Below are 25717 nucleotides of genomic sequence, written 5' to 3'. Positions count from 1 at the left end.
AGAAGGATATGACAGGAGAGATGTTCTCGCCAGACAGAAAGGGGATGCAGAAAACCATTCTGGGACTGGAGGGAGCAGCCCGCAAGAGAAGAGGGGCAGGGGGCAGAGCAAGCATCCTCGTTTTTCCTCGGCCCAGAATCAGACACCAGCACAGCCCTATAAGACTCAGAGTTAGGGAAATCCCACAGTGGGGCTGGCTCGCACTTTTCATGGTGCTGTCAGAGTTTAGGTTTCTGCTTTGAGCAGACGCGGGGTTAAAAAGCAAGAAGGGATCATACAGAGAAAAACAAGTTTAAATTTTTATATGGCTGGGTTGCGATATTTCAATTCACCCCATCTCTTTCCCCCTACACGTACAAGACTGTCCACAATTGTTAAAACTCCACAAGCAGCATCTATCTGCATAGCAGGCTGATTGCAAGCTCTAGCCTGTGAATGTAATACAGTCTGACTCCAGTTTTTGATGTTTAACTGCTGAGAACTTTTAAGCCTCATGGCTTCCTCTTGCCCTTCTGCCCCATGTCTGGGCAAGCTGATGAAAAAGCCTGGTGCTCCCTCCTTTGGCGCCAGCTCGGAGTTCAAATCACACAAGTTCCTGCCCTCACTCCAGCTCCACCCCCTAACCACAATGAAAATCCCAAGCCAGTCTTCTTTTCCTGCTCTCTCAAGCCATTTTTGGACCAGAAAAGGCTTTCTCCCCACAAAGCCTTATTCTGTGAGTAATAAACATATGGTGTGTAGGCGGCACCTTCAATCTCAACCGCCCGACCACATTTTGGGTGAGGTTCCATGCTGACTCTGCAGAATGGCCAGAGCAGTGAGCCAAGCTGTCTTGACATCAGAGTTCTAATCCTGAGAGAGGAAAGGTGTGCAGAAGTGGAAAAACGATAGCCAAGAGAAAGAAAAAAAGTTATGTGTTGGGGGACGGACTGTTACTTTAAGACCCATTTCTTAGTCTCTGGATTTTCGAAAAAACAAAACTACTTTTCAGAAAGGGAAGCCCAATGCCCACAGGGGTCCTGCAGGCTGAGGGGACCCTAATATGAACCAGTTTTACAGATGAGGAAACTGAAGCATAAAGGGATTATCATTCATCCAAATCACACAGTTAGTAAGTAGAACAGCTGGAATTTGAATCCAGTTTATCTAATGAGTCCAAGTTCTTAATCTCTAAGCTGTGCTTTCTCTTCCTGAGCCTGGCCCACAACAAGCACTCAATAAATGAATGAATGAATGACATAATGGGGAAAGGGACAATCTAGCCTGATTTGTCTGGGCTGAGGATGAAGTTGGTAAAAGAAGTTAGATATATGTTCAGTTAGAAATTATTTGGAGATATCAATATATGGTCTATTTATAACTTTCCTGTCCCCTTTCCATTTAAACTAGGTGGTTGGCTATGTATGCCATGTATTTTTTGTTTTGGGGGAGGTATACAGAAAAGCAGAAGACAGAAGTAGCTGCAAGCCTCCTAGCTTTTGTTTCTAAAAGCCTAAGTCCGTAAAACAACTAAGAGTTTGCAGAGGAGACAGAAAAGGAAAGGGGTTATAAAAAAGGTAAAAGGAAGAACATTCTCCCAGGGAAATGGAAGGTTTGTCCTTGACTAATAAAGGAGGTTAGATACTGGCTTATGGCTATGGTGGGATGGCAGGTATCACAGCAGTCTTCTGAATGAGAACAGCCAAAAAATAAGATTTTTTTTTATTTGTTTGTTTGTTTGTTTGTTTGTTTAACTCTGGGTAATTGAACTTGCATTTCCAGCCAAGATGGAGTAACAGGGACCAGAATTTCCACCTTACCTGAAAAAATATTTTAATGGATAAAATATGTGAAACAATGGTTTTCAATACATTTGGTATCAGTCAATTCAAGGAAAGGGATCGCTGAGAGATGGGAAATGAACGAGGTTAGCAGTAAGATTCTCCCCAGTTTACTAACTAGAGAAAGTTGTCAGGATGCAGCACAGGAGGAGAGAATCCAAACGAAGCCCGATAATCATCTTGAGTTGAGGAAATGGTTCTGGGAGTCCAGAAAGGCCATGGTTCTGGGAGTCCAGAAAGGCCATGGTAGCTAGAGATCACAGAGCAGAGTACCAGAGAAGAGAGGGCTACACAGAGAAAGAGCTCTGGAGATCTGCACAGGTTTCCCCTTGAGTAATTAGCACATGCATGTGAAAAATTACCCACAGCTAAAAGAATCACCCAAAAGGATTAGAGCAAACAACATCTGAGGCTCCCACAGGGTCAAGAATAGATCCTGTTCTCACAGGTCAGGATGGAAAACTTCATAATTCATTGGAATATCAGGAGAGTATGCAGAAGGGTTTTGCCTCCATGACAGGGAAAAATTACCCTAGACTAAATGCTGCCTGTCCCACCTAACACAACTTAAAAGCAAGATCTGAAAGGATCAAACTGCTTCCAAGTAATTTAACTTAACCCTGCAGCAAAACACAGAATATATACAGGAATACAAAAATATAAAGTGCCTATGGTAAAATTTAAAATATCTGGCATCCAATAAAAACTTAAATTAATAGGCATGCAAAGAAGGAAGAAAATACTATTTGTAATGAGGAGAAAATAAACAATCCCTCAAAAACAATTCAGAAATGATATAGATGAGATAATTAGTGGATAAAAACATCATAATGGTCAATATAACTATTCCATACGTACAAGAAGATAGAGAAAAGATTGAAAATGCTAAGTTGAGCAGGGAAAATATAAAAAGATTCAAATCAAACTTCTAGGGATGGCTAAGATTACAGTTACAATAGATGGGATTAACATCATATTAGACACTGCAGGGAAAATAAAACAAAGACTAGTGGACTTCAAGACATTGCAACAGACAGAAACTATCCAAAATATAACACAGAGAGTAAAAGGACTAAAAAATGGCAAACAGGGTGTCAGTGAACTCTGGAAAAACTTCAAGTGGTCTAATACACGTGTTAGAAGAGTGAGGAGAGGAAGGATAGAGAAAAATATTTCAAGAAAAATTGGCCAAAAAGTTTCCAAATTTGATTTAAAAAAAATGATAGACACATAGATCCAAAAGTTCAGTGAACTTTAATCACAAGAAATATGAAGAAAAATTATACCAAGACACATAATAATCAAATTGCTTTTAAAAAGTGATAAAAAGAGAATCTTAAAATCAGACAGAGAAAAAAGACACATTACATACAAAGGAACAAATGTAAGAATTACAGCAGACTTTTTGTTGGAAATAATACAAGCTAGAAAACAATATACAGCATTAAAAAAAAAATGTCCATGAGAATTCCGTAGGCCATCTCTTTCAAAAACAAAGGAAGATTTCAGGTGGAGTCGAGAGGTCACTCTGGTGGACATTCTTACACATTATATAGATAACACTTTTTAGGTTTTAATATATTGGAATAGCTTAGAAGTAAATACCTGAAACTACCAAACTCCAACCCAGTAGCCTTGACTCTTAAAGACGATTGTATAACAATGTAGCTTACAAGGGGTGACAGTGTTATTGTGAAAACCCTGTGGATTGCACTTCCTTTATCCAGTGTATGGATGGATGAGTAGAAAAATGGGGACAAAACCTAGGTGGAAGGTAGAGTGGGACAGGGATGGGGGGGTGATTTGGGTGTTCTTTTTTTATTTTTGACTTTTGCTCTGATTCTGGTTCTTTCTACTGTAGGGAAGGTGTTTAAGGATGGATTGGGGTGATGAATGCACAACTATGGGATGGTGCTGTGAACAGATGATCGTGCACCATGGATGACTGTATGGTATGTAAATATATCTCAATAAAACTGAATTAAAAAAAAAAAAAACAAAGGAAGAGAGGAGATCTAAGATGGTGGCATAGAGAGGAGTGGAAGCTAGTTAGCCCCGCCGGAACAACTAATACACAACCAGGAACAACTAGCAAATAATACGGAAAAACTGTGGTGGGACAAACCACCTGAATTGGGAGGAATGGCCAAGATTGCAGCATAAAATCTGTAAGTAAAAACTGCGGATCCAAACTGGGAGCCCCCTCCCCCACGGCCTGAGCTGCAAAGCCTTGTGGAACTAGAGAGCAGCTCTCTCGGAGCAAGAGAATACAGCTCAGCTGAACTCCAACTGGGGTTTTAATTAACAAGCATGGACTGCTTGATACGAATCCCCAACAAGCAGACAGAGTCTTTGGGTGAAAACCGACCTTGGAGAGCTGGAGGGTGGCCGCAGACTGGCCCTGAAGGGGGCTTTCTGTCCCTGTTTCTGCTCAGTGGAGAAAGCCTCAGCCATTTCCAGTTCCCAGTGTTCTGACCCAGACAAGGGTGGAGACAGCACAGGCAGAGAGAGACCATTGAAATGCTAATGACCTCTCCCTAGGAGGTCTATCTTCCCTAAGAGGAAAGGGGTGGGGCCCAGCTCTACTACCTGCCTTCCATTCAGAACCAGACCCCAGAGCCTGGGGGAAAACAGCCATGGGCCAAACCTCCTCACACCAGTCTGGAGCTACAGGCTGACAGGCACCACCTGCTGGGCAGAAAAGCACAGTGACCCCAGGCCTCACAGGGTGTACCAATTTTCTAAGACACACCCTCAGGGAAACTGGATACTGAATATTTCTTCCTTCCAAGACCTGAGCCTGTTCTGGTCTGGGAAAACCTGACTGGGGTAACCAAGGAAACCATGCCTAGACAACAGAAAACTACAACCTACACTAAGAAAAATGAAGTTATGGGCTAGTCAAAGGAACAAATTTACACTTCAACTGAGATGTAGGAATTTAAATAATTAATACTAAGTCAATTCAAAAAGTTTAAGGAAGATATGGCAAAAGAGATGAACTGTATAATGCAAACATTGGGTGTACATAAGTTAGAAACTAAAAGTTTGAAAAACCAACTGGCAGAATCTATGGAAATGAAAGGCACAACACAAGAGATGAAAGACACAATGGAAACATACAACAGCAGATCTCAAGAGGCAGAAGAAAACACTCAGGAACTGGAGAACAAGGCACCTGAAAGCCAACACACAAAAGAAATGGATAGAGAAAAAGATAGAGAAAAGAATGGAAAAATACGAGCAAGTCTCCAGGAACTTAAGGACAAAACAAAAATCAGGAATATATGTGTCATTGGTGTCCCAGAAGGGGAAGAGAAGGGAAAAGGACAGAAGCAATAATAGAGGAAATAATCAATGAAAATTTCCCATCTTTTATGAAAAACATAAAATTACGGATCCAAGAAGCGCAGCATATCCATACCCCAAACAGAATAAATGTGAATAGGCCTATGCCAAGACACTTAATAATCAGATTATCAAACATCAAAGATAAAGAGAGAATCCTGAAAGCAGCAAGAGAAAAGCGATCCTTCACATACAAAGGAAGCCTAATGAGACTATGTGAGGATTTCTCAATAGAAACCACGGAGGCAAGAAGGAAGTGGGGTGATATATTTAAGATACTGAAAGAGAAAAGCCACCAACCAAGAATCCTATATCCGGCAAAGCTGTGCTTCAAATATGAGGGAGAGCTCAAAATATTCTTAGACAAACAGACAATGACAGTTTGTGAACAAGATACCTGCTCTACAGGAAACACTAAAAGAAGCACTGCAGACAGAAAGGAAAAGACAGGAGTGAGAGGTTTGGAACACAATTTTGGGAGATAGTAGCACAGCAATGTAAGTACACTGAACAAAGATGGCTTTGAGTATGGTTGAAAGAGGAAGGTTGGGACCATGTGGGACACCAGAACAAAAGACAAACAATAAAGACTGGGACTGTGTAACTCAGGGAAATCTAGGGTGCTCAACGATTGTAATCAAAGGTACAAATATGTTTTTACATGAAGTAGAACAAACGAATGTCAACAATGCAAGGTGTTAAAAAAGGGTGGGATTGGGGGAAAATACAGTCAATGCAAACTAGAGACTATAATTAACAGAAACATTGTATTATGCTTCCTTTAATATAACAAAGGCAATATACCAAAGCCAAATGCTTATGGGGGGGGGGCGGAATAAGGGAAGGATATGGAACCCCTGGCATTGGTAATGTTGTCTGACTCTTTATTCTACTTTAGGTTAATGCCATCTTTCCTCTTGTTGCTTTCTAGCTGTCATTTTTTGTTGTTGTTGCTTTTTTTCTCCTTCTCTTTTCTTTTTCTTTTGTCTCTCTGCCTTCGTTGACTCTTCCTCCTTTGTGGAAGAAATGGAGATGTCCTTATATAGATAGTGGCAACGGTGCTGAATACATAAATATGTGACTATACAGGGAACCAATGATTATTTACTTAGGACGGAATGTATGTTGTGTGAACAAAACCATCTTAAAAAAAAATGGGTTGATAAAGAAACCTTGAGGGCACAATTATATTGAGTGAAATAAGACAGACACAAAAAGGCAAATATTGCAGGGTCTATACTGATATGAACTAATAATAATATGTAAACTCACAGTCATGAAATATAAGTTACCAGGAAATAGAATGAAACTGAAGAATGGGGAGCAGTTGCTTATTATGAGCAGAATGTTCAACTAGGGTGAACTTAAAAGTTTGGAAATGGACAGGGGTGATGGTAGCATGTTGCAAGAATAACTAACAGTGCTGAAAGGTGTGTGAAAGTGGTGGAAAGGGTAAGCTCAGAGTCATGTATGTCACCAGAAGGAAAGCTGAGGTTAAAAGAAGGGAATGTCTAAAACAGTGAATCTTGTGGTGGACAATGTCTTTGATTAACTACACAAATATTAGAAATCTCTCTCACGAACTAGAACAAATGTATGACACTATAACTAGAAGTTAATAATAGAGAGGCACATAGGAAAAAAATACTACAGTTAGTAGTATTTTAACATTCTTTCATCAACAGTAACAAATGTGCTATACCAAAACTATGAATCAATAATGGAGGGGGGTGGTGGTTAGGGGTATGGGAGGATTTGAGTTTCCTTTTCTTGCCTTTATTTTCTTTCTGGAGTAACGAAAACATTCTAAAAATTAAAAAAAATTAATTGTGGTGATGGATGCACAGCTGTATGATGGTATCATGGGCAATTGATTGTACACTTTGGATCTTTGGATAGTTGTATGGTATGTGAAATATATATATATAAACAAAGGAAGAAAAGGAGAAGCTAAGCCTACTATTAATTATGCCTAAGAGTCACTCCCAGAGAACCTCTTTTGTTGCTCAGATGTGGCTTCTTTCTCTCAGCCAACTCTGCAAATAAACTCACTACCCTCCCCCCTACATAGGACACGACTCCTAGGGATGTAAGTCTCCCTGGTTATGAGAACAGGACTCCCAGGGACAAGCGTGGCCCTGGCATGGTGGGATTGAGAATGCCTTCTTGACTAAAAGGGGGAAAAGAAATGAAACAAAATAAAGAGCGGTAATTCTGGAGATTATTCTTTTGCATTCTATAGATATTCCTTTTTAGTTTCTAGTGTATTAGAATAGCTAGAAGGAAATACCTGAGTCTGTTGACTGATTCTTGATGATAACTGTATAGTAACTATATAGCTTTTATCATGTGAAAATGTGATTGTGAAAAACTTGTGACTGACACTCCCTTTACCCAGTGTATGGGCAAATGAGTAATAAAATGAAATACATACATATGGCGGGGGGGAATAAGGGGTATGGGATGGTTTGGGTGTTCTTTATTATTTTTATTTTTTTCTTTATTTTGGAGTAATGAAAATGTTCTAAAATTGATTGTGGCAATGAATGCACAACTACATGATGATACTGTGAGCCACTGATTGTATACTTTGGATGGATTACATGGTATGTGAATATATCTCAATAAAATTGCATTTAAAAAAAACACTCAGTGTAATTCAGCATATTAACAAACTGAAAAAGAAAACTGATATGATCATCTTAATAGACTAAGAATTGAATCAGCGCATGTACTCTTTTTTTTTTTAATTATACTTATTTTTATTTAGACTTTCTTCTTTCTAACATGCATTTTAAGGTTATAAATTTTCCTCTTAGTGCTTTGGCTTCTTCTACAAGTTTTGATATGAAGTTTTTTTGTTATAATTCAGTTCAAAAGATTTTCTAATTTCCATTATGAATTCTTTGACCCATAGTTCATTTAGAAATGTGTTTCTTAATTTTTAAACCTATGGGTATTTTTTAGATAACTTTTTCTTGCCAATTGCTAGTGTGACTGCATTATGTATGTATAATAAACTGTATATTTTCAATCTTTTGAAATTTGTCAAAACTGCTGTATGGCCTCAAAAAAGTATTTTCTGACTAGTTTATCCTTAATTATAATTATTTCCATGCCATTATGTACAAATAAAGCGAAATATATTGGGTACAGCTACTGATCAATGTTTTTTGTTTTTTTTTTTTAATTTTGAAATAAATTCAAAGTTATAGGAACAGTTGCAAAAACAATACTAACCCCATACACAGAATTCCATCATACCCTGACCACCCCCCTGATAGCTCAATCCACCAACTTTAACATGCTGTCACATCGCTATTTCTTTCCCTCCCTATCTATCATCCATAGTGATCAATGTGAAGTAGAAGAGGACTGAAATTACAAATATAAAGATTGGAGTAGTTAAATTTGGGAGATAGACATTGGGAGGCTGTAATAATATTTTTCTCTTTTCTTTTTTGGGGTGGCTCTTTTTCTTGGACTCAGTAAAAATAAATGGATCACTTTTTTCCCTTGAAGAAGCTTCTGTTTTGTCTTTGGTCACAGTTGCAAACAAATACAAAGTAAATACAGCCAATTACAGAGTAATTAGAAGACAAAATAAGAGAATAATGTAATGTGAAAATTCTTTCACAAAGCTAAAACATGATAGAATGATCACAAACTTTAACTTACTTGCAAAAACTGTTGCAGGGCCTCAGCCATCTTCCCTAGGTCCTCTTTTCAGGACCCCACGTGGTCTCTTCCCTTTTCTCATCCAAGTGCTGAGCAGCTCCAAGCAGGCCCTGCTCCCTAAGACTCAATGCAGTAGGTGAGAAGATTCACACTTTCTTGAATCTTGGGGGGGAAATCTCTTCCTGCCTCCAGGTTGCCGGCTGCTGGTAGCAATTTTCCCTTGCATTCACAAAAGGAAACGTGATGTAATTGCTGCTTATTGACTACTCAAGGAGACCCATGGTCAGGTTCTTTTTGTGTTAGTTAGGATACCAGTTTAGTTGCAGTACCAAAAGCCAAAGTAACTCAGGCTTAACTAGATAGGAGTTTATTTCTCTCAGTCCAAACATAAGTCATCTAGAGCTGATATGGTTGATAAGGCAGAGGCCCAGGATTTTTCGGTCTATTTGCTTGCTTTCCACAACAAGTTCCTTCCCTCTCTTGGCCCAAGATGGCTGCCTAAATTCCTGCCATCAAATTTGCAATCCAGTCTGTAGGAAGGGAAGATGGAGAAGCAGAGGACACATTCTTCTCTTTTAAAGGGCATTTCCCACGAACTGCAGTCATCACATTCCCTAACATCACATTGACCAGAACCCAAACACACTGCCACACCTAGCTTGAAAAGAGGCTGAGAAATCTATTTATAACCTTCAGCTGGGAAGTAATTTACTTTTACTACAGAAGGATAGGAGAGTGGCTACCGAGGGAACAACCAGCAGTCTTTCACTGCTTTAAAGGCTTGAAGTCTTTTTAAGAAAAAAGATTTGACAACATCAAATTTTACCCGAGCTATGTGATACTGTAAAAAAGCAAAGGTTAAGAAATGCCCTCACCTTTTGTATTCCAGAAAATGGCAGACAGCAAAGAACCACCTTTCCCCATATGACTTAGATAAGACTGACAGATGCCCCTCTTGCTAAACTGGACTGGACTCAGACTCTTCAAATTCCCATTCTTTGCCTCTAAATAATTAGCTGAGCTGCTTGTTCCCATTGATCAATCAGAACAAAATGCTTATATTCAAACTTTGGTTAAACTTCTCTCTTTCCTCCAGACCTCTGAACTTTAAGGGTGCCTCCCAGAAATCAGGCTGCTTCAGCATAAAATATTCTCAGATTTACTATCTGATGACAGCAACCTTTCATCCTGGTTCTTTCTTAAATCTGGTGCTTTCCTCTCTATAAAAGAAAAACCCCTTTGCCTAACTTGTGAGATGCTTGCTGATCCCAGGGTCAGAGTGTTCTCCCTATTGCCATAGTCCTCTTTCATTGCATTAGCCCCTTTCACTCTTTGCAATAATCCTTTTGAATAAAGTCACTGTGCCGATTTGAATGTATTATGTCCCCCAAAACACCATGTTACTTTGATGCAATCTTGTGGGGGGCAGATGTATTCATGTTGATTAGGTTGGAATCCTTTGATTGAGTGTTTCCATGGAGATGTGACTCAATCAACTGTGGGCGAGACCTTTGAACTGGATAATTTCCATGGAGTTGTTATCCCACCCATTCAAGGTGGGTCTGAATTAAATCACTGGAGTTCTATAAAAAGAGTTCACAGACAGAAGGACCTCAAAGCAGTTGTGAGTGCCATTTTGGAGAGAAACTGAAAGAGACATTTTGGAGACGGCCATTGAAAGCAGACTTATGCTAGCCCAGAGTTTGCTCCGAAGGATTTAAGAGAGGACAAAACACCCCAAGAGCAACATTTTGGAGAACTCTATTTTGATACGCAACCTGGGATCAGCAGACGCCAGCCATATGCCTTCCCAGCTAACAGAAGTTTTCCGGATAGTGAAGGTACCCTTTGTTGATGCCTTACCTTGGACACTTTATGGCCTTAAGACAGTAACTTTGTAACCAAATAAACCCCTTTTATAAAAGCCAATCCATTTCTGGTGTTTTGCAAAATGGTAGCATAAGCAAACCAGAACAGTCACCACTTACCAAGTCTGTATTTGTTTTTTATTTGACAGATGGAGTCAATAAGCTGAGGCAAGTAAGCAAGTTACATCAAGATCTGTGTCCACTTTTCTCAGAAAGAAAAACGTCTCAAAATGCAACAGGTGGAGCATTTATACACTTGCAAAGATCATATGAGAAGTATCTTTGACCTGAATTGTACCAGGTTGACATCTAGTGCTTGCTACCAAAGAAGAGAGAAGGCTGAGCCCATTGAACCTGCTGCACAGAGGTGATGGATTTTAGGTGGAATCTCATCCCTGCTGGTGGGTTCCCTCATGATCTTGCATGTTTTCACTAGCTTCGAGATTACATTAAAACTTTGTTTTAAAATATGTGGCCATGTTTCATTGCTGTGCTACCATCTCCCAAAATTGTGTTCCAAACCACGCACTCCTGTCTTCTCCTATCACTCTGTAGTGCTCCCTTTAGTATTTCCTGTAGGGCGGGTGTCTTGTTCACAAAGTCTCTCATTGTCTGTTTGTCAGAAAATATTTTGAGCTCTCCCTCATGTTTGAAGGACAGCTTTGCTGGATATAGGATTCTTGGTTGGCGGTTTTTCTCTTTCAGTATCTTAAATAAATCACACCACTTCCTTCTTGCCTCCATGGTTTCTGCTGAGAGACCTGCACATAGTCTTATTAAGCTTCCTTTGTATGTGATGGATTGCTTTTCTCTTGCTGCTTTTAGGATTCTCTCTTTGTCTTTGACATTTGATAATCTGAATATTAAGTGTCTTGGCGTAGGCCTATTCAGATCTATTCTGTTTGGAGTACACTGCGCTTCTTGGATCTGTAATTTTATGTCTTTCATAAGAGATGGGAAATTTTCATTGATTATTTCCTCTATTATTGCCTCTGCCCCTTTTCCCTTCTCTTCTCCTTCTGGGACATCAATAATACATACATTATTGTACTTTGTTTCATCCTTAAGTTCCTGGAGACGTTGCTCATATTTTTTCATTCTTTTCTCCATCTGCTCCTTTGTGTGTAGGCTTTCAGGTGTTTTGTTCTCCAGTTCCTGAGTGTTTTCTTCTGCCTCCTGTGATCTGCTGTTGTATGTTTCCATTGTGTCTTTCATCTCGTGTTGTGCCTTTCATTTACGTAGATTCTACTAGTTGTTTTTTTGAACTTTCAATTTCTGCCTTATGTATGCCCAGTGTTTTCTTTACAGCCTCTTTCTCTTTTGCAAAATATTCTCTAAACTTTTTGAATTGATTTAGCATTAGTTGTTTAAATTCCTGTATCTCAGTTGAGGTGTATGTTTCTTTCTTTGACTGGGCCATAGGTTCATTTTTCTTAGTGTAGGTTGCAGTTTTCTGTTGTCTAGGCATCTGACCTCCTAGGCCACCCCAATCGGGTTTTACCAGATGAGAACAGGCTCAGGTCACAGAAGGAGGAAATATTCAGTATCTGGTTTCCCTGATGGTTTTTCTTAGAGGATTGATACACCTGTGATATTCTGCCTGGCAGGTGCACCTGTCAGCCTGTCACTGGCTGGTGTAAGAGGGTGTGGCCTGTGGCTCTCCTCACCCAGGCTTTGGGGTCTGGTTCTGGAAAGGCAGACAGTAGAGCTGGGCCCCTCCTTTACCTCTTGGGAAGCTATGCCCTCTCCAGAGATGTCATCTGCATATAAGTTCTTTGTTTCTCTGACTCTGCTGATCAAAGTGTTTTGATTTTAAAATGGCTGAGGCTGTCTTTACTGCAAAGCGCTGTGGGCTGAAAATGGCTGAGGTTTTCTCCACAGAGAGAGAAAGGGACAGAAAAGCTCCCAGGTTCACCCATCAGCCAGAGATAGCACCTGATCCTCTGGGCTCCCCGTCCTGAGACAGATATGTCCCCCAACTCTCCCAAGATCAGTTGTCACCAAAAGCCTCTGTCTGCTTGTTGAGGATTCGCTGTTTGTATTGAATAGTTAACATTAAAACCCCAGCTGGAGCTGGGCTGAGAGAGTGCTGCTCTCTAGCACCGCAAGGCTTCTGTGAGGGAGGGGCTCTCGGCTTTCAGCACGGGTCCACAGTTTTATTTACAGATTTTATGCTGCAATCTCGGGCATTCCTCCCAATTCAGGTTGGTGGATGATGAGTGGACAGTCACGTTTGTCTCCCCGCAGTTACTCCAGGTTATTTACTAGTTTTTTGGTCATTTATGAATTGTTCCAGGGGGGGACTAACAGTCTTCCACTTCTCTCTATGCCGCCATCTTAGCTCCTCTCCGCAAGTACTCTTTTTTTTTGTCTGGCTTCTTTCATTCAGCATAATTATTTTGAGATTCATCCATGTTGTTGAAGTAGCAATACTTCACTGTTTTTTTCATTGCTGAGAAGCATTCCACTAAACAGATATACGACAATTGTGACAATAACTGTTGTACATTTTTGGCTATTACAAATGAACGTTTGAGTACAAGTCTTTGAGTGGATATAGGCTTTCATTTCCTATGGGTAAATACCGAAGAGTGGAATGGCTGAATCTTATGTTTAACTTTTTAAGTAACTGGCGAACTGTTTTCCAAAGTTGTACCTTCTTACAGCCCCACTAGTAGCGTGTGAGAATTCCCATTGCTTTACATCTTAGTCAACACTTGGCCTGGGCAGTCTTTTTAATTTTAACCATCCTGTTAGGTGTGAAGTAGTATCTAATTGTGATTTAAACTTTAATTTCCCTAATGACTAATGATGCTGAACATCTTTTCATGTGCTTATTTGCCATGCGTATATCTTTTTTGGGTGAATTATCTGTTCAACAGATAAAGAAAAAGCATTTTAAAAAATCCGATATCCTTTTTTGTTTTTTTTTAAACCTTAGCAAGCTAGGAAAGAACTTCCTTAATCTGATAAAAGGTTTCTATGACTAAAACCTATAGTAAACATGATACTGTATAGTGAAATATTAAAAGCTTTCCCCTGAGATAGGGAGTGAAACTAAGAGGACTGCTATCATCCTCCTATTCAACACTGTATTGAAGTTCCCTAGCCAGTACAAAAGCCCAGAAAAATTAATAAAAAGATAAGGCTTGGAAATAAAGAAATAAAGCTGTCATAATTTGCATATGACAAGATTGTGTATGGAAATATTTCAAAAGAATATACAAATAACTTATTAGAGGAAGTTTTGAATTTAGCAAGGTCACTAGAATCAAGGCCAAGATACAAAAATCAATTGTATTTCTATGCCAGCCACAAACAATTAGAAAATTAAAATATTACCATTTATAAAAGCATAAAAAATCAAATGCCTAGAATAAATAATGAAGAGATATAAGACCTCTACACTGAAAACTACAAGAAATTATTGAGAAAAATGAAAAGGACTTAAATAAAAGATATATATGGATTAGAGAACTCAATACTGTAAATATGTAAATTCTCCCTAAATTGATTTCTAGAATCAGTGCAATCCAAATCAAAATGACAGGAGGATTTTTTGTTGAAACATTAATAAGCTGATTCTAAAATTTATATGGAAATGCAAAGGACCAAGAATAGCCAAGATAAACTTTAAAATGTTACAAAGTTGAAGAACTTATACTACTAGATAAAAGATTTATTATTAAATTACTGTAATTAAAAGTGTGGCATTTGAACCAAATAAAGAATTCAGTAGCATCCTTGCATGTATGGAGACTTCATTTATGACAAAGCACTGCAGAGAAGTAGAGAAAGAATGGTCTTTTTAATAAATAGTGCTGATCTTTTTAATAAATAGTGCTTTCAAGTGAACTTGTAGATCTAAAATGTGAAAAGTTAAGATAATAGTTTCTGGAAGAAATTATCTTGCGGTGGGCAAAGATATTTTAAATAGTACAGACATAAACACTAATCAAAAAGGAAAAGATTGATAAGCTGTGTTATATTAAAATTAAGAGATTTTTTTCATTAACACACAATTAAAAGTATATAGAGAGAAGTCAGAGACTGAGGGAAGATATTTGCTTTACCTACAGACAAGTTAACTCATTTATAGAATGGTTAAAGAACACCTATAAATAAAGGACAGAAAAACTAAAATGGATAAAATACTTGAACAATCACTTCTCAAAATAGAATATCTAAAAGGCCAATCAACATATGAAAAAGTACTCACTGATCAAAGGACAATGCATATTAAAACCATTATAAGTTAAAAATGTTGACAAAGATTTCAAACTGTTCTCAACATTGCTTGGAAGTAAAGTTGGCTCAACCACCTTAGAGTTTGGAAACATCAACTAAAGCTGATCCATAAACATACCATATGACAGCAACCCTACTCCTTGGTATAGATCCAAGGAATACATATTTATTGAAAGGTAGGTGCACAAATAGCCATGGAAGTTTTATTCATATTAGCCCCAAAACGGAAACAACCCAAATGTCCTTGCAATAGTAGAATGGATCTATAAATTGTGGTATATTAAAACAAGGAAAACCTTTATAGCAATGAAAATGAACAAATTACCAATACATGAAACAACATGAAGTTAAATTTCTCAAACATAATGAGAAAAAAAGAAAAATGCCTGAGAGAAAAGACAAAGACTTCATAATGTATGATTCCAATTCATATAAAGTTCAAAACAGACAAAATTAATTACTGGTTTTAGAAATCAGGATAGCTATAGCACTGGCCCTTGCAGAGAAGGGGGATAATGCCTGGAAAGGGGCAAGGCTTCTAGGATACTGTTAATGTTCTATTTATTGGTCTGAGCAATGACCTGAGTAGGGTGGTGTTTTCTTTGCAAATATTCATTAAGCAGTACAATTACAATTTGTGTACTTTCTGAATATATATTGAACTTCAATAAAAATTGACAAAAGAAAAGGAGAGCATATAAAATCAAATCATGGGAAGTACCCAGGTCTGTCCCTGGGTAGGAGAGTAGCAGTAGAGATCCATCAGGGAGGTGGTAATACCCCAGAAACAAATTCCAGCGTCGTGTGGAGAATCTTGGAATGAGATTTCCAGCCTCAGCAGTGGCTGAGAACTAGTGCATACCAACACAACAAAGATGCGTGTGTGCTGGGGCAGGGGAGGTCTCAGAGGCAACCTGTGTGGATGGATGATCAACAACAAGAGCACACCTGACCTCCCCAGCTCAGCCTCCCACCATCACCATCACCTCCTTTATACTGAGAAAGAGCCAAAATGTTTAACAACCATGAGGAGATGGAGGCTGTGCCAAGAATGGCTGGAGTTACATTTTCCACCTACCCAGCAGAATGCGGGCTTAGTCAGAAATAAGTGGAATTTTAGTAAATAAAGATCTCTTACACATCTGAGGGCTGAGATTCTTACCAGATACATGGTAATAATAATTCTTTTTTGTTGAATAGGCTTCTTCCTTCTTCCCCCTTCATCCTTTCTTCTCAGAGTTTCTCCCCTTTCATCTATACTTGAATCAGTGGGCAACCCCCAAAGCAATCTAGTTGATATACCGTTAAGAATGACCTTGTGGATATAACTTGGGACTTACTGTTTTTGCCCCAAATTTGCTCTTATGTACTAAAATGAACATATGTCAGGAGCTCTCTTCTCCCCACTCCCCCCAAAGACACTGTTATTAAGTTCACCAGACCTTTCTGTAGTTTGTTGCCATGTCTGGAATATTTGCCAGGGTGTTGGTCTCTTTGTTCAGAGTTGTCCATTTCAGCAAAATTCAGAGATAGGTTCTGTTTGTTCAATGAAAACTTCCACTACATGTTCTTCTAAACACCTGAAACAGAAAAATACAGCATTTGTAGGAATCGTTTCACATTATTGTTATTTTGATTGGACATCTTGTGGGAGGAGGCTGAGATTTACTAAGTTCTAAGATCATAAGTCCCAAGCACATTGAGCTGCCTGTAGTAGGAACGCAAGGAGCAGTCACTCTAGATGTTTACAGAACTACTAAGGCTTGAATTTTATTTTCATTTAATAAATTTAGCTATACTCTATGGATATACTTTACATATGATAAAATTCATCAATTTTAAGTGCACAATTCTAGGTTTCCACAAATGTTTACAGTTGTGTTAAATACCACCACAAACAAAATATAAGTATTTCCATCAACTCAAAGAGATCTTTCATGTCCCTTTGCAGTCAAAACCCTCCCAAACCCAGTCCCTGGCAACCACTGCTCTGCTTTCTGTCCCAATGGTTTTATCTTTTTTAGAATATATATAAATAGAGTCATACAGTTTGTGGTCTTTTGTGCCTCTTTTTTCACTCAGTGTAATGCATTCGAGATTATCCTGCATTGTTGCATGCATCAGTCATTTGTTCCAGCTATTCCACAGACTCACCAATACTTCTATGGTCAGTCCTTTTAAATTTTAGGCATTCTAAAAAACAATCAAAATAAAAAAAAATTTTAGGCATTCTAGTGTTTGTGTAGTGGTATTTAATTGCTATTTTAATTTGTATACTTTAATGTGCTTATTTTCCATTTGTTTACCTTTCTGATGAAGTGTCTGTTCAAATCATTTACCTTATTATTACTATTTTTTAATATTGGGTTATTTACCTTATTATTGAGTTGTAAAAGTTCTTTATATAGTCTAGATACAAGCCCTTTATCATATATGTTTTACAAATATTTGCTTACAGTCTGAGGCTTGCTTTTTCATTCTCTAAACATTGTCTTTTGTAAAGAAAAAGTTTTAAACTTTGATGAGGTCAAATTTATCAATTATTTTCTTTTATGGTGTCTTGGTTTCCTGCTTACTAAAAATAAATACCATATAAGTTGGCTTAAACCACAGGAATTTACTGGCTCACAGTTTTGAGGCTACAAGAAGTATGATATAGAGGCTTCAGCAAGGTGACGCTTTCTCCCCAAAGACTGTGACATTCTAGGGCTGGCTGCTGGCAATCCTTGGTCCTTAGCTTTTCTGTCACATGGCAATATCTTCTCCTTTCTCCTCTGGGTTCTGTTAACTTCCAGCTTCTTCCCACAGCTTTCTCTCTGTGTGTCTGAATTTCATTCTGCTTATAAAGTACTCCACTAATTCAGATTAGAGCCTAACCTGATTCAATTGGGTCACACTTTAATTGAAGTAATATCTTCAAGAGATCCTATCTACAGTGGGTCCACACCCACCAGAACAGCAGACCAAGATCAAGAACATGTCCAAACCGGGGTACACAACTGAATCCACTATATTTGGTTTGTGATTTTTTCTTATCTAAGAAATCTTTGCCTAATAAAAGGTCACATATTTTCTCCTGTACTTTCTTCTAGAAGTTCTATGACACTAGCTCTTAAATTTAGGACTAGGATCCATTTTGAGTTCAATTTTGTATATGCTATGAGGTAAGGGTCAGATTCATTTTATTGCATTTGGATATTCAATTGTTTGAACACCATGTGTTGACAAAATCCTTTCTCCATCGAATTATCTTGGTGCATTCATTAAAATTCCATTGACTATATATGTGTAGGTCTATTTCTGGAAATTCTATTATTTTCATTTGATCCTTATACATATCCTTATACCAATAGCACACTGCTTTGCTTTGTGCTGTTTTTTTTTTTTTGGTGTTTTTTTTTTTAATTTTGAAATAAATTCAAAGTTATGGGAACAGTTGCAAAAACAATACTAACCCCATACACAGAATTCCATCATACCCTGACCCCCCTCCCCCGATAGTCCAATCCATCAACTTTAACATGCTGTCACATCGCTATTTCTTTCCCTCCCTCCCTATCTATCATCCATCATCTATTGCTCTGTCTTCTGAACATATGAGAACTAGCTGCACACATCCTTGAACAAACACTATAATTCACATATACACTTCCCATGAATAAGAACATTCTTTTATGCAATCCCATTAAGCACAGCTAAGAAGTACAAGAGATTCAAGAATGATACAAAGCTTACATTCTATATTTCCTTTTCCTTATGTCTCAACTGTGTCCCTTTGAGCCTCCTGTTCTCCATCTTCCAATCCCATCCAGGTTCATCCTTGGCATTCAATTGTCATCTATTTAGACTGTCTTTTTTTTTTTTTCAATTGAGGAAACATACATACAGCCTAAATCTTCCCATTCCACCCCCTCCCTAGCCTTCCATTAGTGGGATTAATCACATTTAGAATGTTGTAATGCTCTTTCCCACCATCCATTACTAGAAATTTCCCTTCACCTCAAACAGCAACCCTACACTCATTTCTTAACTCCTCATTGCCCCTTCCCCCATTTCTCTTAACCCATACTCTACTTTTCATCTCTATGGCTATATTCTCTGATAATTTCTTTGTGTTTACTGTGGGGCTTAAAATTAACCTCTTAAATCCCTATCAATCTTGTTTTTCTTTGATACCACCTTCACTTCAATAGGACACATAAACTATGTTCCTATACTCCTTCATTCCCCCACCTTTATATAGTTGTCTAAAATTACATATTTTACGTTGAGTTCAAAACCACTGATTTGTCATAAGAGTTTGTGTATTTTATATCATGTAGGAAGTAAATAGTGGAGTTACAATTAAAAAATTATTGACTTCTATTTGTATTCCATTGTGGTTGGAGAATGTCCTTTGAGTATATTCAAAAAATTTTTTTAAATTTATTGAGGCTTCTTTTATGTCCCATCTTATGGTCCCTTCTGGAGAAAGATCCGTGATCACTAGAGAAAAATGAATGTCCTGGTGATTTTGGATGTAAGGTACTATATATATGTCTGTTAAAATTCTCTATATCTCTTTCTCCTTTCTTTGTTTCTCTGTTGGTAGGGCTCCCTTTAGAATCTGACATAGGGCAGGTCTTTTATTGGCAAAGTCTCTCAGCATTTGTTTGTCTGTGAAAAATTTAAGCTCTCCCTCAAATTTGAAGGAGAGTTTTGCTGGATAAAGTATTCTTGGTTGGAAATTTTTCTCTCTCAGAATTTTAAATATGTCATGCCACTGCCTTCTCGCTTCCATGGTGGCCGCTGAGTAGTCACAACTTAGTCTTATGTTGTTTCCTTTGTATGTGGTGAATTGCTTTTCTCTTGCTGCTTTCAGAACTTGCTCCTTTTCAGTATTTGAGAGTCTGATCAGAATATGCCTCAGAGTGGGTCTATTTGGATTTATTCTATTTGGAGTTCGCTGGGCATTTATGCTTCGTGTATTTATATTGTGTAGAAGGTTGGGGAAGTTTTCCCCAACAATTTCTTTGAATGCTCTTTCTAGACCTTTACCCTTCTCTTCCCCTTCTGGGACACCAATGAGTCTTGAGTTTGGACGTTTTATCTATCGTATCCCTGAGATCCATTTCGATTTTTTCGATTTTTTTCTCCATTCTTTCTTTTGTTCTTTCATTTTCCGTTCTGTGGACTTCTAGGACACAGAGACATTGTTCAACTTCCTCTAATCTTGTATTGTGAATATCCAGAGTCTTTTTAATTTGGCCAACAGTTTCTTTTATTTCCATAAGATCTTCTATTTTTTTATTTACTCTTGCAATGTCTTCTTTATGCTCTTCTAGGGTCTTCTTTATGTCACTTATATCCTGGGCCATGGTCTTCTTGATGTCCTTTAAATCCTTTGCCATGTTTTCATTCCTCGATTGTAGTTCTTTGATTAATTGTTCCAAGTACTGAGTCTCTTCTGATATCTTGATTTGTGTGTTTGGAGTTGGATTCTCCATATCCTCTGGTTTTATCATATGCATTAAGATTTTCTGTTGTTTTTGGCCGCTTGGCATTTGCTTTGTGTGATAGGGATCTTTCAAGTTGTAAAAAAAAGGATACCAATCTAATTTTTCAGAAACACAGTTTGGTGATGTACACTTTCTCTAACTAACCAGCAGATGGTGTCTGTGAGTCACCTATACCCCTCAAGTCAGTTCTCAACCTTGTTCCCGTGGTGTGTGGTGAAATGATTCTTGTGGGGTTCAGTTGGAGAACTCAGTTTGGGTGTGTTGCTGGAACTGTCCACCCTGAATGTGGGGCGTGTGTAAGGGTGGTCAGGGAGGAAGGGCAGCTTTAATATTCAAATCCCCCAGGTTCCCGGAGATTCAAGGTTGCCGCAAGAATCTAAGTCTTCATTTCATTTCAGCCCCAGACCCCCTCTCTCGCTGTCCCACAAACCACCGGACTTGGCATAGTGTCCCTGGGTTCTCCGAGTGGGTCCCCCCTCCCAGCTGCGATCCTCCAGGAGCTCTGCCGAGGGAATGCTGTGCTACGTCACAAGTGCACGCCATCCCTCAAGGGAAGCCCTGGGCCACCAGGCCGTGCAGGGGAGCTCTCAGCCTGATGCAAAGATGGCCAAACAGGGCGTCTCAACCCCCCCCTCCTAGCACAGTTCCTCCTTCCCAGTTCCAGGACAACTGGTGGGGCTCTGGGCTGTGGGCTCAGCCCCGGGCAGGAGTTTATCCAGCCCTCTGGGGAGCTAGCTGCAAGCCACGGGGTTTCTTTCAGCTTCCGGCTCTCCCCTCCGTTCCCCTAACCCCAAGGGTATCTGCAGCGGACTGTCTTCTAGGCCAGACACCGAGAGGCCGGCCCAGCCCCCTCTTGCTGTGTTTTACTGTGTGGTTCCCACTCCCGCAACTGCAGTCGCTTCTGGGTTCCCCCCCCCTTTTTTTTTAAAAAAAAAGAGCCAGTTGGTCTCTAAATGCCAACCCCTGGCTTCCCCACAATGCTGCGTGGCTGCAGGTCTTCCAGCCAGCTTACTCACTCGTTTCAGAATGCAGACTCCCAGTTTCACCAAGTATACGGCCCCTGTGATACCAGAAGACCTCGTCCAGCTGGCGCATTGCTGTACCCGGTATTCTGGGTCACTTTCTAGTTTTTATCTAGTGTTTTTCATGGAGGTGTTTTTTTGCCCTGTCTCGCCTAGCTGCCATATTAGTTTCTCCTCTATATGTCTTTTTTATATGACTGATTTTAAACTTTTCTGTTTGTCACTGTGTTTCAGGAATTTGATTATGATGGTAACCTGGTGTCACTTTCTTTATGCTTTTTCTGTTTGAGACTCACTGAACTGCTTGAATCTGTAGAGTTTATATTTTTCATTGAATTTGGAAAATATTTGGCTATTATTTTTTCAAATATTTTTTCTACACCATTCTTGCCTGGGACTCTAGTTATTTACATGTATTAATCACTTCAATTTTCAAAACCATAGGTCATTGAGGTTCCATTCAATTTTTTTTTTTTTTTAGTATTTTTTTCTCTTTATGCTTCATTTAAATAGTCTATACTTTTATGCCCTTATATTCACTGATCTTTCTTCTGTATTGTCTAATCTGCTAATAATGTCATCCAGTGTATTTTCTCATTTCAGGTACTGTATTTGTCTTCTTCTGAAGTTATATTTGGACCCTTTTTAATATATCTTCCATTTCTATCCTCATAATGTTTACATTTTCCTTTACATCCTGAGATTTATAATAGCTGTTTAAGTCCTTTTTTACTAGTTTATCATCCTTGACATTTCTAGGACTGTTCCTAATGATTGATTGATTTGTTTCCTGAATATGTGTTATATTTTCTTGCATCTTTTCATGACTGGTAAACTTTTTCTTGGCCGGTGGACAATACTGGGTGCTGGATTTTGATGTATTCCTGTAAAGAGTATTGCATTTTTTTTTTTATCCTTTCAAGCTTTTAAGCTTCACTATGGCAGATCCAGAGTAGCTTTTATTCTGGGACTAATTTATCCCCACTACGAAGATCTGACCCTTCTGTAGACTCTACCCAATCTCTGTCTAGCACAGTGTCTCTCCCTTCTGGTTGATGGGATCATGTAATATTCCCAGTTCTGTGTAAGCCCCAGAAATTGTTCAGCTAATCCTTTTTGGTGGTTCTTTTCCCAGTCTTAGCTTCACCTCTTGCATGGGCAGATCAGAACTCAGCTGAAGACTTGAAGAGTCCTCTCTTCAGATTTCTGAACTCTTTCTGTGCAGCTACCCCCTCTTAGGTGTTATTCCTATCCTTTAATGATAGCTTCTTTGACCGCCCTGAACTCTGATTTCTATCTCTTTAACTCAGAAAGTTTGACTTTGTCTGCATTCCCCACTACTGCACTGTAGCCTGGAAAGTTCCCCCAGCACTAAGTTAAGACAATTGTAGGGCTCACATTGTTTGTTTTTCTTTTCTTGGGGATTGCAGTCTTGCAGTGCCTGTTGTCCAATGTCTAAAAACAGATATTTCATATATTTGTCTATATTTTTAGTTAACAGAGGAGCACAATTTAATTTCCATAGCAGTTCATCCTTCATGGGCAGATTTGAGTCTTATTTTGTCCACTTTTTTTTTTTCCTAAGCAACTTACACCACTTGTAAATACTAATGAATGAAGGATTGAATAAATGATATTATTCTCTACTGGGCCTTTCCTTCCCCAGTAATTTGTTCATTTATTCTGTCACCCGCACAACAACAATACTCATCCTTTTTTTGAATATACTATAATCTATAATAAAAATTTAATAGAATTATTGGCAGTACACTCAAAGAAATTAAGATTTTTAAACATCAGAAACAAATCAATAATGATCACAGATTAAGTATAACACTACACTATACCAATCACCACTGCAGCATAAAAATGATTTTCAGTGTCCATAAAAGAGACACTATTCATTTGCCACCTTTCATATAATGTGTTGTTGTCTTAGTAAGCCATGGCTTATTTATTTATTGAAGCCCTAGCTTTAATAAAGCTGTTATTAAAAAAACACGTTTGTGTGCTAGAGTAATGGGTGATTAGCAAAAACATGTAAGCTTCATATTATAATAGTAACATATGCATATTGTCAAAATTTAAGAAATTACAAAGAATTTTTAAAAATCCATAACCCTACCACTTAAAGACAATACTGTTAATCATGCTTTCTTGATACTGCACACCTCTGAAGCAAGGATGAAAGCAGGCATGGCCCAGGTATGGACAGAGCAATGCCCAGGTGTGCCTCATTGGTGTAGCTGTGTGTACAACTGTTCATAACAGGATGTCATGGCCCTGGAATCTAAGAAAGAGCAGTATGAATATAACACCTTCCTAATCAATAGCATATGTTTAAGCAATTTCCAGGTTAGGGTCAGTGCAATGGTCAAAAACATCCAGTCCTGGGTTCAAGGTCATGCTCTGCCACTTAACTCTGATTTGAGCCCATTTCCTTATCTGTAACTGTGAACAATAACTGAATCTCTGTCTTAGGGTGCTTGTGAGGATTAAATATGATGATCCACATGAAGTAGTTAATGATGTTTGGCATGTAGTAAGCTTTTATTAATTTTAAGTTTTAACATATGCCCACAGATATTGTATTAACAACTTAAAATAAAAGCTATCATTTATTGAGTCCCCACAGTCCTAAATGCCTTGTATAGAACACATCATTCAATTCTTATAATGATCCCGAGAGGTTTTATCACCATTTTAAGAAGAGAAAAACTGAAGCATAGGGTAAAAGGTTAAGTGACTTGCCTAAAGTCACACAGGTGGAATCAGGCTTTGAACCCAGAAACCTGACTTCTACTTCCTCTTAGCCACTATAATAATCTCTAAGGCAGCATACACTAAATGTTGACAATCTCCAACCTACTAAAATTTTGCATTTAGCACCCCTGAGTAGGTATGGTTGGTGTTTAAATTAGGATAGTATATATTTTGAAAACAGATAGTTTTCAAAATACAAAGCAAATTTGTTGTTACTACAAAGGAGAGGCTCAACCTGCTTATAATTGTGCCCAAGAGTCTCCCCGAGTGCCTCTTTGTTGCTCAGATGTGGCCCTCTCTGTCTAAGCCATCTTGGCAGGTGATCTCACTGACCTCCCCACTACGTGGGACCTGACTCCCAGGGGTGTAAATCCCCCTGGCAACGCAGGATATCACTCCCAGGGATGAATCTGGACCCAGCATCGTGGGATTGAGAACATCTTCTTGATCAAAAGGGGGATGCGAAATGAAACAAAAAGTTTCAGTGGCTGAGAGATTTCAAATGGAGTTGAGAGGTCACTCTGGTGGACATTCTTATGCACTATATAGATAACACTTTTTAGGTTTTATTATATTGGAATAGCTAGAAGTAAATACCTGAAACTACCAAACTCCAACCCAATAGCCTTGACTCTTGAAGATGATTGTATAACAATGTAGATTAGAGTGTGATTATGAAAACCTTGTGGATTGCACTCCCTTTCAGTGTATGGATGGATGAGTAGATAAATGGAGACAAAAACTAAATGAAAAATAGGGTGGGATTGGGGGGGATGATTTGGGTGTTCTTTTTTATTTTTATTTTTTATTCTTATTCTGAATCTTTCTGGTATAAGGAAAATGTTCAAAAATAGATGGGGGTGATGAATGCACAATTATATGATGGTACTGTGAACAGTTGATTGTACACCACGGATGATTGTATTGTATGTGAATATATCTCAATAAAACTGAATTTAAAAAATATAAAGCAAATTTGTGATGTTGTCTTGAATCTCCACAGATTGCTATGGCTCCCCAGAACATAGTTTGAAAATCCCTGAGGCAGTTCACTGTTGGACACTTCTAATTGCTAGAACATTCCCTTCCTGTAACAAAGCTGATTCTCTCTCTCTCTCTCTCCTTTTTTTTTCCACTTGTCCTAATTCCAAACTTTGGAACCAGCTCGGAATAAGTCTTACTTCTCTTTCACATTAGTGGTTTTCAAAATGCAGGTCATAGCCTGTAGTCTTTTGTGAAGTTTTTGTTTCAGTTATGTGCATGTGGGGGGGGGGGTCACAATATAAAGTGTACTTCTTACCATGGATCACAGTCAAAAGGTTTGAAAGCCACTGTTCTATATGACTATTCTTATGTATGTGAAGGTAGCGGTCTTATGCCACCATCTAAAGGGGTGTTGTGTGTGTGTGTGTGTGTGTGTGTGCACTAATCCTCTCCTCCACATGACAGCCTTCAGCTTTTACAGTGTCTCT

At 38.6% G+C, this 25717-nt stretch overlaps 1 protein-coding gene across 10 annotated transcripts in view; it reads right to left on the bottom strand.

Annotated features, from left to right (window-relative positions):
* Positions 1-25717, bottom strand: part of STPG1 (sperm tail PG-rich repeat containing 1) — a 62555-nt gene that overhangs the window by 35559 nt on the left and 1279 nt on the right. For 8 of the 10 annotated variants that reach the window (XR_005215468.1, XM_037828170.1, XM_037828173.1 and 5 more), the window contains exon 2: positions 16405-16542. Coding sequence is in view for 8 of the 10 variants with exons in the window: in XM_037828170.1 (XP_037684098.1) it covers positions 16405-16474 (70 nt within the window). In the remaining 2 variants the exon portion in view is untranslated. Of the gene's footprint in view, positions 1-8846; positions 9756-16404; positions 16543-25717 lie in introns of those variants that run through there. The other 2 variants (XM_037828177.1, XM_037828175.1) reach the window with 2 other exon arrangements.

The sequence above is a fragment of the Choloepus didactylus genome, chromosome 2 (assembly GCF_015220235.1).
Source record: "Choloepus didactylus isolate mChoDid1 chromosome 2, mChoDid1.pri, whole genome shotgun sequence".
NCBI classification, from domain to species: Eukaryota; Metazoa; Chordata; class Mammalia; order Pilosa; family Megalonychidae; genus Choloepus; species Choloepus didactylus.
The sequence above is the reverse complement of the archived record's forward strand: the minus strand, read 5'-3'. Positions and strand labels throughout refer to the sequence as shown.